This window comes from Takifugu rubripes, chromosome 8, assembly GCF_901000725.2.
Source record: "Takifugu rubripes chromosome 8, fTakRub1.2, whole genome shotgun sequence".
Classification (NCBI taxonomy): Eukaryota; Metazoa; Chordata; class Actinopteri; order Tetraodontiformes; family Tetraodontidae; genus Takifugu; species Takifugu rubripes.
Genome location: NC_042292.1, coordinates 10,177,246 through 10,189,421, shown reverse-complemented (window position 1 = coordinate 10,189,421; position 12,176 = coordinate 10,177,246). Strand labels below are relative to the sequence as shown.

At 45.0% G+C, this 12,176-nt stretch overlaps 1 protein-coding gene across 2 annotated transcripts in view; it reads left to right on the top strand.

Moving 5' to 3' along the window:
• Positions 1 to 8,248: 8,248 nt before the first annotated feature.
• fmnl2b (formin-like 2b) overlaps positions 8,249 to 12,176 on the top strand; it is a 14,206-nt gene continuing 10,278 nt past the window's right edge. The window contains exons 1-7 of one of the 2 annotated variants that reach the window (XM_029840297.1): positions 8,249 to 8,921; positions 9,937 to 10,020; positions 10,143 to 10,223; positions 10,430 to 10,506; positions 10,619 to 10,702; positions 10,805 to 10,948; positions 11,023 to 11,149. In XM_029840297.1, the coding sequence (XP_029696157.1) occupies positions 8,805 to 8,921; positions 9,937 to 10,020; positions 10,143 to 10,223; positions 10,430 to 10,506; positions 10,619 to 10,702; positions 10,805 to 10,948; positions 11,023 to 11,149 (714 nt within the window). In that variant the 5' untranslated portion in view covers positions 8,249 to 8,804. The remainder of the gene's footprint in view (positions 8,922 to 9,936; positions 10,021 to 10,142; positions 10,224 to 10,429; positions 10,507 to 10,618; positions 10,703 to 10,804; positions 10,949 to 11,022; positions 11,150 to 12,176) is intronic. The other variant, XM_003966744.3, reaches the window with a different exon arrangement.

Here is a 12,176-nt window from a genome sequence, read left to right as displayed (position 1 = left end):
GCGGCCCACAGTCTTCCCACACAGACACGGGTGGTAACATGCAGACTCTGCACAGAAAAGGCCCTCAGAGTACAGGGAACCTTCTTTCTGCGAGGCACACAGCGCTAATCACTGCACCACCACCACCACCACGCTGCCAAACTGACTTTATTTGTCTTTTTACAAGTGAATTGTGAGAGTCTCATCCTTTGTGTCTCTTACATCCAATAATTTAGTTCTTAGGGTGAGAAACATTTATTCCTTTATCTATGCCACGATCTAGGCGACATTTGCAACAGCAGAACATATAGAAACTTTGCTGTGCATGCAATTAAAAATGTATTTATTCAAAGAAATGTTCCTCCGGAGCCATGATGAGATCAGCTCATCTGTTCCTGAGGAGGTCAGGACCAAAGACGACCACCTCAGTTTGACAGGCTGCTCTGGTTCCTCTGGTTCCACAGGTAAATACAGCTGGGTGTCATCGGCATAGCTGTGAACATTTGTTTTTGGCTGTCGGATAATTTCATTCGCAGGGAAGCAGGTACATATTGAAGAGAGCTGGTTCAAGTCCAGGGCCTTGTGGAACTCCATGACTAAGCCACAACATGATGAGTGAACATCATGAACATGAACCAGCTGGAGTCTATCTGATCAGTATGTTCTGAACCAGTCTTGTGCTGCACCTCTACTCTTCACATCAGTTTGTTTGTTGTAGGAACAGCAGACCCACTGGATTATGCCTCATATCGGAATTTCTAGGTTTCTTTTTTGCTAATTTTAATCTTATCCTGTTGATATGATTCAGACCATCTGGAAACTACTTATTTCCATCTTATACCAACTCAGTGAGTCATCTAATCCAAACAGCTAAAGGCTAAGTGACCCTCTGACCTTTTACCAGATCTCTAAATAAAATATCTCCTGGGTGCAATGATGAGCAGCAGGAATTCCAAATGAGGAGCAATTAGGAAAGACTTCATTGAAGAATAGCAGCCAGCTGGAACTTCTGTGTTTTATAGGTCTGAATGAGCAGAAACAAGGACTTTCACAAGGGCGCTTTTTTTTCAACAAGGTGGGTATTGTTGAGATAATGGGCTGATCCGGATAGTATTCTAATAACGTGGAAAAAATGGATCCAACAGGATATTAAAACCATAGTCACTCCATTATCTCTATTACAGACCACCGGTCCAGACAGGCATAGACAGGAAGTTGAGAATTTTTGAGAATTTATGTGTGTGGGGGGGGGGGGATGACTCATTTTATAACTGTGCCCCTTAAACCCAAATAATGTTCAAGACTCCAAAAAACAAAGGGCAAAAAAAACCAAATGTTCAGATTATCACCGATGAACAACAAAATGTCTTTAAACATCTGGTGTTAATGTGAGAAGAGATTAAACAAGAAAAGGTTGAGAAAAAGAGGCCGGTGCCAGCAAGCATCTTCTAGCACAGAATGGTTCCCTTGTGCCGAAGGAAAACACAGGTGAGCTAATATTTGCTCAGAACACCTTTTCACGGCTACGCTATGTCATGGGCAACCTTTCCGAGCCTGATACGATGCATTTGTTGCTATTGCTATGACCTATGACCTCATATCTGCTGTTGCCGAATCGTATCTTTCAGTCTTAGGTTCTGTTTTGGTCTTTCTGGTTCATCTGACTGCTTCACCTGTCCGTTCTGGTACCTTTTGTCTTTGACAGGTTACCTGTGAGATGAGCGTTAAAGTCTTGCCAAAACAGCCCTGACCCATCGAGGCATGAACTCACCTCGACCTCTGAATACGTACCCAGGTCTCTGGTACCAGCAGCAGATCCTTAAAGACCTGCCGGTTGGGAAGGGAGGCCTCCGTTGGTCCATCATATCCCAAATCTGGGGAATTTGGAGGCCAAGTCAATGCCTGACACCCATTGATGTTCTGCTCTGAATCATCCATGTCGAGGTAGGCGCCAACGTAACATCAAGATGATCGGCAGGACCCAAGATTCCCAACGCATCACGCTGCCTCCACCAGCTTATCTTCTTCTAGGGTTTCATGTGGTGACCTGTTAAGAAATGCACACCTTCATCCATCCAGGTGATGTAGAAGATTCATCAGGCAGGTCACCTTCGCCGCTGCTCTGTGGTATTGTTCTGCTGCCCACATTGTGGACTCTATGGTCGGTGGACAGGGGTCGGTGTGGCCACGCTGACCGGTCTGACCCTGTTGCTGGTCGGCCACTGTTCCATCCTTTTGAGAGATAACGACCTCTGCAGACACTCCACCATGTCAATATAAAAGCGCAGCAGCAGAAACCTCAGCCTGTTAGCTTCAGCCTCATTCAGAACAGCTTCGCATTGAGCCTCCGCTGGATAGAGCCCGTTCCCCTGGGAGGCATCCGTTTCACTTCCTCCCACCTCTCAGGCTGCCCCTCAGCTACACAGTGACTTTGTTGTGTCAAACCTGAGCTGGAAATCTCAGAATATGTCTGATCTGAGGTATTCTCTAGCTTTATTTGCATATATGTCACTTTGAACAGAAGGCACCAGCCGGAGGGGTGAACACAGTGTGCATCACTCTGACTCCTCATTTTATTGGGGTTAAGATCAACCCTGAAATCTACCACCCGCTGTTTGTGTTATCAGGTGACAAGTGAAGTTCACTGGTGCAGCTGACTTGTGTTGCGTTTTGGGGGCTTTGGGGCTTTTCACAAAGAAGGCCCACAGTGTATTTTTAGGCACCCCAGTGCACGTTGGTCCAGGTGTGTGAGGTAGTTAAGTGTTTGTGCCCGATGTGCGTGTGTGCAGTCAGTGCCACACATATAAATGAGCTGTGTCTCTATCCTACACACTGAATTCCTTTCACCACAGCATTGGGGTTAACCCTCACCCTCACCATACATGAAGTGTTCTAAAAAGAGCTTTTTCTCTCTCCCCAGACATACAGAACTCTAATGATAACTCTCTCTCTCTCTATCTGTGTGTGTTTCTGTACTTATGCTACATATTGAGTACCAAAATGTGGATTCTACTAGCAAAGTGAGGACCTTTTTTTTTTTGGAAGTGAGGCTGTTTCTCACCACTTCAAAAGACTGAGGGTTAAAACCTGATTTGAAGGCTAAGGTTAGATGAGGGTTTAGGTCAGGGCCAGGGCCAGGGTCAGGGTCAGAGGTTAAGCGTTTGGGTAAGGGGCTCATGTATAGGTGCGTGTGCGCTCGCATGTGTGCCCTTCTAGATATTTTCCTTCCTGTTCATGTTGAAAGTGCAGTTTGTCATTTATATAATTTTTATGAAACCTTGGTGATTATTCATTATTTATTATTTACTGCGTGTTATTGCATAAACAGTTGCAGATTATTTGACGTCACTCTGGATATACGCAGCCTAAATAAAATGAGGTCGATAATCCATCGAACAAATCCTTCAAACTGAAAAGAGGCCAGGAATTATGGATGTTATATTTTATCAGTGCAGAGTGAAAGTACCAAACACGTCCAATTAAGCCCCGACATAATCTAAATATGTGAGAGGTCTTTTATAGTCAGAGTGGGGGCAGCTACACCTTTTCCTCAGTGAAATCAGCTTCAAATCCACTTGGCGGCTGTGTTTGCCCTCCCAACACCAACACCAAGACGCTCAGTGAGCCGTCGTACTGGACAAATGATGCAATGTTGAAATGTTGGTGTAGCTGAGTAAATATTGTCTTGGCAGTTCACTAAAAAACATTTTATAGTTGTTGGTGAACATGCTCAAAACCCCATATGTTACAGCCCAACCCCCCCCCCCCCCACACACACACACACACACACACACACACACACACACACTGTTGTGTGTTTACGTGAAAAACGGACATCATTTGCAAACACCTGAGACTTGCATTTCCAACTTTAACTTTTAATTTTCGGATACAAAGTCATCGTTGTCATAAGTCAAACATTTAAACTGTGTGTGGATACATTTGTGGGTTTATTAGTTTACTGTTAGTGGATGCCTCGTTAACTGATGGGGGGGGGCGCTAAAGTTTGGGCTAATGGGAACAGCTCTATATGGGACTGTAACATTCTTCCATGTTTACTGGGCCACAAACATCCCTCACAGCCTGTTACTGAGTGATGGAAGCTCAGTGGGAGATCCTGTAAATCGGCACATCTAAATAAAGCCAGCTGTGTGCACCCTTTAGCTGCTGAACGCTGGTGAGGCTACAGAAAGTAGATCTGGGCCAGTTCCTGCTCTTCCAGCGCTGCCTTCTTTCCTTCACTCTTCTGTGCAGAGTGGAGGTGTAAAACTCTCATTGATTAGGAAGATTGGGATTAGGATGATCAGGATTGGGATTTGTTGGAGTGCTGGTGGTCTGTGGGGGAAGGCTGCACTTATCTGTACCTGTAGTGTTCGATTTCCTGTAAATATGTCTGTAAATCCTTTGTGCTTGATTGTTTTAGTTCTAGGAGTGCTGAAACTGTGGACAGGGGGGAGTTAAATTAAATAGTAGTGAAGGCGAAACTATGAGTCTATGATTTTAGAGCAGTTTTAAAGCACCCGTACATCAATGACTCTGATTAGTTTAATTGTAGAAGTGGAATAGTTAGAAGTCATAGGTGGGAGAGGAGAGGCTACAACTGGTTTCTTCGGAGGAGCTAAAAAGTTTTCCAAAGATAAAGCGAGACTACCCTCTAGTGGACGATATGGGGAACAGCACATTTGTGGCTGTTTTAATCAGGATTCAACGGCTGTCCTCCCGTTTTGATCAAATTGATCAGTCTTTAAACTTTTTACCTGAGCAGAAGGGGCAGGTTTTAGTTCTTGTCAGATGTTCTGGTCTCAAATACAGGTTCTCCACACAGTTGTGTTTTGTCTCATCCTTCATCCTGTGTACAGCCAGCACACTCGGCACTTCTCAATCTCCTTCAAGGGTCATGGTGATCAAGGTTCTGTAAACAGGGGATGAAAACTTCTCTGGCCCTAATTTGCAGTACTGTCAAAGATGGCTCTGGAATAACTGGATCCAGCAGAGAGATCGCAGGTCTTTTTGGGAGCGGCAGGTGCTCCTTAAAACTTATAGTAATAATCCAAAATGTTTGTTATTTCAGTGTAGACTCTCAATCATCATTGTTATTTCTGTTTGAGCCGCTCTGCCAAGCTCGTGGACAGCGGTTTAAGTGCCATTGAGTATCTATTTACTCTTGGATATGGACTGATTGTCTCAGAATGCTAGTTAGCAACGAGTATTAGCGAGTAGTATACTGTAGTATAGCAACTTGCAAGTAGTGTGTGAGTTTCTACTAAGTAGTGTTATTGCTTCTCAGTTCCTTTGCTGGTGGCTTCCTCTGGTTCACTGTCTCTCCTTTACTGGTCTGGATTTGCTCCTTTCCAATGATAAGAGCATTTTCTCCTTCAGAGCTGCTTCATATTTGTCGTCCAACTGCTCCAAAGCCAGTTCACAGTGTTCTATGCGTTTTTTAAGCGAACTGATGTGCTCAGTGACCATGTTTTTCTGGCTCAATTCTTGTCTGTACTGCGTCTGGTGGAAGTCCTTGTCCTTCTGTATCCTCATGAAACTCTGTGCAGCTCTCAGCACCCCCTCGCGAAGCCTCGCGGTCTCTTTGCGGGCCCTTTGGAGCTCGCCCTGGAGCAGCTGACGGTGTTCCACAGCATTGGGGAGAGCTGCTGTGTGCAGAGCCTCTAACAACTCTTTCTGGACGGAGCCGTACCATTCGGATTCAAAGGCCCTGAGTGTCCGACACAGGCCAAATCTCACTAAGAGGCTCCTCAGAAAGTCATCCACTGCCTCGTGGATTCTGGGGACAGTTTGGTGTTTCGATGGTTCCGGATTCGTACCGCAGACGGGGCTGGAAGCAGCTTCACTCATGGCTACCCAATACTTTTGTTGTTTCTTTCCCTTTTGAAAAGCTTCCCACTGAGGAGCTTCTTGCGTACCTGTTGATGTTGTGGTCACACTTGCAAATTGAGGACTGTTCTAGAAGGGAAAAAAGATTTTTAAAGCAATTTAAAGAGATGAGTTGCGACTCCACTGGATAATCATTGTAATGAACCAGTTCGTCCGTTTATACAGGTTTTACAGCATCTGGAACTGAAGCTGCAATGTAAATCCGAGCATTTGTAATTAACAAATACTTGATATTCTTGATGTTTTCCCCCTCATTCCCCTGTTCATGCAGAGGAAGTCTGAATCAAGATTTCCTTTAATCAAAATCTTACCTTCTTGTATTCTTTCTATATTTGCTCTGTGGCTAATTGATAGCAGCAATAAAGAGGGCTGCTGTAATAAGCGTAACTGTTGTAATATGTCGCTTTGAATCAAAGCTGCTCTGGTCTTTGAACTATTGTCAAAGCTCCCTTGGCCCCCGACTTGATACACTGATGTTGACAATAGTTTGCAGCAGTCGGGCTCAGATGCTTTTCTCTTACACTGAGAACCGATCCTGCAGGCCAGCTACGTGACCACGCAGCGACCACACCCCTGAGGTCACCTGTCCTTAGGTCCAGGACAGGTGACCTCAGCGTAGGTGCCCAGAACTGGGGGTACCCCACCCTCTTGATCTTGGAGGGTCACTTATAGATGCCACTCTGATTTTTCTTAGTAAAGATCCTAGAATTGAGCACGCCTCTGATGTGGCCCCTAGATGAGCCCAAAAAGCTCTGCTAGGAAGGACAGGGGAGGAGATCCTGCTCAACCTGCTGAGATGCAGGTGGAGGACACTTGGCGGGACCGTGGTCCACAACAACCACAAGCAGACAGGTTCAACTCAACCATGACAGAAACAAAGACACAAGAAACACACACTGGCCACCATGAGAGATCTGGCTTCAGGTCAGTCACCAGAAACCCCAAAAGCAGATGTTCTAAGGAAGGATTTGGAGGTCCAAGAAACTCCTGGGGTGACCCCCCCCCCCCCAGGAATGAAGATCTCTTCAAAGCGTGAGGCAATGCACTCCAGGGGTGGCAGACAAGGGACTAGGTTTGATTAACGACCGTCAACACATGCACACTAGTAATGTATGAGGCCTCTTACACCACCAAAGAAGAGGTGCTGTCTTCTGTTATGAATTAAAATCATTTCAAAACAATCTCTTTGGCATTACTGTTGTCTTTTCTTCAATATATCGCTGAGCCTCTACAGTTATTAACCCTTGAGGTAATTTACTTTTACCACCAAAACAGCTGCTAACCACTATTGATCACTGGCTAAACACTGGACATGGGTTGTATTGCTAGTGCCTGAACAGTAGCGGAGGAGCGTTCCCCCACCCCCCCACCCACTTCTACACCCCTGGTGCTGAAAGATGGTTTGACTTTAAGATCATGAGCCTAATGAGGATGGGCCAAAGGCAGCTATTAGAGTATTGTGTTGTAAGTAAACACCTAATAATGGATCCAGGCTGGACGGAGGTGTAGTAGGGCTGGAGACGTCAGCGTTGCCACCACCATGGAACCGCAGGGATGTGGAGTCTGTTAAGGATCAGTTCCCCTCTCCTATATTTTTGTGTGTTATCAATCCGAAGAAAATGTACAAAATATGTGAAAAGAAACAGTTTCTTTCTTGATCATTTACAATAATTGGATTTTATCTTCTTCGATTTAAATAAAAGTTTGTCATTGTTGCAACACTTAATTTGATTGCAAAAGTTATCTTAAATTTTTTAAAAATATTTAAAAAAATCATATGTTTACATATTTTTCTGAATAGCAAAGGCCACTTTAAAAATAGGAACGCAATTTTAAACAAAAAAGAACAATATTAAAAACAACATATTCTAATTTAAGAATTTAGTACACAAATATTGTTGAAATTTAACTATTTTCTTGTGGTACTAAAAGAGAATTTATATTCTTGTCTTTAAAAGTATAACAAATCCAACAAAAAACACTCTAAAACCATGATGGTGACACAACGGCTGATGACGGCGCTATTGGGAGCAGAGAAGGGGGCATGGAGGTGGACAGAGGATTTCCTACCCCTCATAAGGGTGCATAAGTTTGCCCCTAACTGTCTCTAACCCTTCAAAAGACATAAAGTTTAAATTTGACCAGTTAGTACAGATGAATAGATACACATTTATAGTGTTACTCGCTTTTATAACAAACAGGGACTTAAGGCTAACCTAGCAGCTCATCTACGTCTGTCTCCTTTTCTCTCTTTGTCCATCTGTGTCTCTCTTAGCATGTGTTAGTGTGTGTGTGTGTGTGTGTGTGTGTGTGTGCGTGTGCGCGCGCGCGCACGTTTGTTGATGGGTGGAGCTTCTGGCTTATTGTCTGAGGAGGCAGAGGGAGAGAGGGGAGGAGGGAGGGTCAAGCGAGCAAGACAAAGACTGCAGCTGTGAGAGAGAGAGAGAGAGCGAGGCAGACAAAGAGGAGGGAGGAAAACTATTGCTTTCCTAATGTGGGGAAAGAGAGGGGGAGGATTAACTGCATCATATGGACCATATACATTTCACAGGCTCGCAAAAGGACTCAACGCCGGGACTTCATCTGGGTCGGCCGCATCCTCGGGAGCATCGGCAGCATCAGCAGCAGCTGGAACGGAGGCAAAAACAAAGGCATAGAGGGAAAGAGCGAGAGACAGACTGAGAGGGAGAGAGAGTGAAAGGAACTGAAAGACAGACAGACAGACAGAGAGACAGACAGACAGAGAGACTGGAAGACAGGAAGACAGAGAGACCGGCAGCCAGAGAGACAGAGGCCTGTAGCCAACACACCGTTTGACTGTTGAGCGTGTGATGGCCGACCACATGTTCCTGATGCTAAGGCCCCACTGAGCGTGTATGTGTGTTTTCGTTGGTGGGCGGGTGTGTTTGCTGTGTGTGTAAGTGTGTGTGCGTGTAATGGGGAACACAGAGAGTATGGAGAGCCAACTGGCTGTGATCCGGTCCAGAGCCGCCCCAGTCAGACTGCCTATGCCTGACCCAGCAGAACTGGAGGAGAGGTTCTCCATCGCACTGGTAACCGCCGCTCACTCTCTCTCTCTCACACACACACACACACACCAGCGACAAAATATATGATTAACAGTCTGCACTGTATAACGCAAGCAAGGATTTGAGAGTTAGCATTTGAAGGCAGCGTGCTAATTTTCTGGGATGGTTGGACAATGATCAGTGACTGGAGGAAAATGTCAGAGGATTTCCCGCATCAGGTACATTTATCCTGGAATTTCTGCACCGCCTTCATCGTAATCCTTCACACATCTGTTGCAATGTTCCAGATGATGTTTCACCATCCTTCCCGTTAGCTTATGGATCTCACTCAGCTAGTATAACGTTGATGATTCCGGTGTGTTGAACGTGACATGTGGGGAGCAGAAGCATTGGTGGGGGCTGTCTCTGACCCTCTGCTGAGGGGAGCAGCTGAGGCAGTGAAGGAATTATCCTCAGTTTTACCCATCACAGTAAAAACTCAACCCTAACAGGCTGCAAACACTCAAATATCTCCCAGATTCTTGGTGTTATGTGTGTTATGTGTGGCCCTCTGGGGATCATCACAGATCACCAACAAATGGATCCTGCTTCCAGCATAATGTTCAATCATTCCTCTCGCTTGTTTCGGTCCCCGAGTGTCACAGCACAAATCCATCCCAACTATGAAGATCACCCACAATTCCCTGAAAACGCAGTATTCATCTTAGTGTGGAGCCCTGTTCCATGATGGATGGATACATGTGTTAATGTTCCACTAAAAACTACAGAACTGGGTGATACCATCTTACCGTTTAGGGGAGGGACGTACCGAACCGTCGCCTATCCTTGGATCCTTTTGGGACACACAGCACAGCGTCATGGAGTTTCCCTTAAAGAAAAAAAAGAGAAACAATATTGGAACATATATTCAGTTTTGCACATTTGTCTTTAGAAAGTAGAGCAAATTTCAGGTCAGCTATTAGGGACAAAAGATGCTGCAGCAAAAGCAAAGACAACTGTTGTGTGTTGGGCTTTAAATGACTTTTGTTTTTGTCTTTAGAATTCAATGAACCTCCCTCCGGACAAAGTGCGTTTGTTACGTTCTTATGATAATGAAAAGAAGTGGGAGCTGATCTGTGATCAGGTGAGCATGAAGATGGCGAGCTGAGCTTGATAATGGGCTTATCGAATCTTTAGAACCACCTGTCTGTCTATCCAGTGATGTGTTTTTTCATGTTTTGTGATGTTTTTGCGTGTTTAATGCAGGAACGGTTTCAGGTGAAGAACCCACCACACACCTACATCCACAAACTGAGAGGCTTCCTCGATCCAGCTGTAACAGGAAAGGTAAAAGGTCAAACATGAAATCTTAATGTCTGCTGTCATTAAAACATAAGTAGACCGACCTCACCGTAAATAAGCACAAATGTAATTTGTATAGGTTTCACCAGAAATGTTCACTATTTGATTTACAGTTAAATCTGTCTCTCATGAAGTTGCCTGTCTTCCCACCTGTTTGCTATCAACCTGTTTGTCTACCTGTCTGTCTTTAGAAGTTCAGAAGGAGGGTCCAGGAATCAACTCAGACTCTTAGAGAACTTGAGATTTCTCTCCGAACAAACCATATTGGGTTTACTACTCTTCCTTTTCTTCCTCTTCCTCTCCTCTTCTGATTATTGATCATTATTACTGCGCTGGGTGTGGCTGTCCTCGCCTGACCCTGTCCCCCCGTCTCTGTCCAGGTGGGTAAGAGAGTTTCTGAATGAAGAAAATCAAGGTCTGGACGTCCTTGTCGAGTATTTGTCCTTCGCTCAATACGCAGTCACGCAAGTTACCTTTTTAAATTTACTTTTATTTTTTTGAGGTGAGACATTTTTTACACCAGTAAATATTTCCACTGGTGTGAAGGTCATCACTCGTGTGTCCAGGTTTGATGGCGAGCAGTCTGAATCCGGTGGGGAGCTGGCGTCCATCGACTCGCCCTGGAGTCGGTCCATAGAGGATCTACACGGAGACTGTAGCCTCCCTTCCCCGTCATCGTCCGTTCCACGAGCAGCTCGACACTCCATCAGGTAATAAATATAAGATTCTATCGCGATCCATTTCAACCCAATCTAATTTCATCGAATTCAATCTGTCTGGGTAGTTCCACTCTGGTGACCCGATCAAACACTCTGCCGAGTCGACGGACTCTGAAGAACTCACGACTCGTCTGTAAGAAAGACGATGTGCACGTGTGTGTCATGTGCCTGAGAGCCATCATGAACTACCAGGTAAAAGCTTTAATGTCTCATTTACACATTAAATGTTTAAAATGACGACATTGTGCTGCACCAAACTCACAACAGAACCTTTTTTGTGATGATGTCCAACCCAATACATCTGGAAAGCATCAGCATGGATTTACTATTGAAAGATGAGACAGCTAGCATGGTGCTTTCAATGCTAGCACTTCATATAAGGTTCTACTGGCCTGTAGCAGGATGGTTCTTGTCAGTTCAAGCCCCAGTACGTTGACAACATGGAAGGCGTTCTAGGGGGAGGTGCCAGGACTCGTTCAGACCACTGCTGAGGTCCCCTCAAGTAGGGTACCAAACCCACAAATGCTCACACAACCCACTGCGATGAGCTGGCGACCCATTTTGGGGTGTATCACCCATGCTGCCACGTTAGGCTCCAGCACCCTTCCCATGACCCCGAAAGGTATAAAGTGGTCAAGAGGAAGCAGAAGAAAAGTCAGTGAACCTAATAACTCCAATTCTCACCGATATATTTCATGTTCAGAGTCCAGATCTTTGTTTTTGTTGAATGAAACATGCGGATCTAAGAGACGCCTCTCAGGAATCGCCAGTTGCAGCACTCTTCATCGACTTGTTGGAGGAAGATATTGTTTTAGTGCGGGGGCAGAACGCTAACGCTAACGCTCTGAGCAAAGCGTTGCATCAGGAGGAAGACTATAAATGTCTCGCTTGCTATGCCTCCCTGCTAAGGATCGGTCAGCCTTCTGAATTCTACTGTGCCCAGAAATCATCACTGTAGTGAAGCCACTGTGACGTCACCAGCCAAAGGGACTTATGCCAGTAGCATCATGTGACCCACTAAAAGAGCAGAGAAACATACGTGTGTTTTTAAACTGGGTTATTGTTGGGAAATTTGGAAACAAAGACACTGTCAGGTAATTGATACCAATTTCTGACTGAATTTTTCCCCAACCAACATTTCTGCTTATTGGCAGAATAAAGCTGCAAACATAGTAACACACACATGCACACGTGCATGCTGGCTGTTGTTTGCACTCCA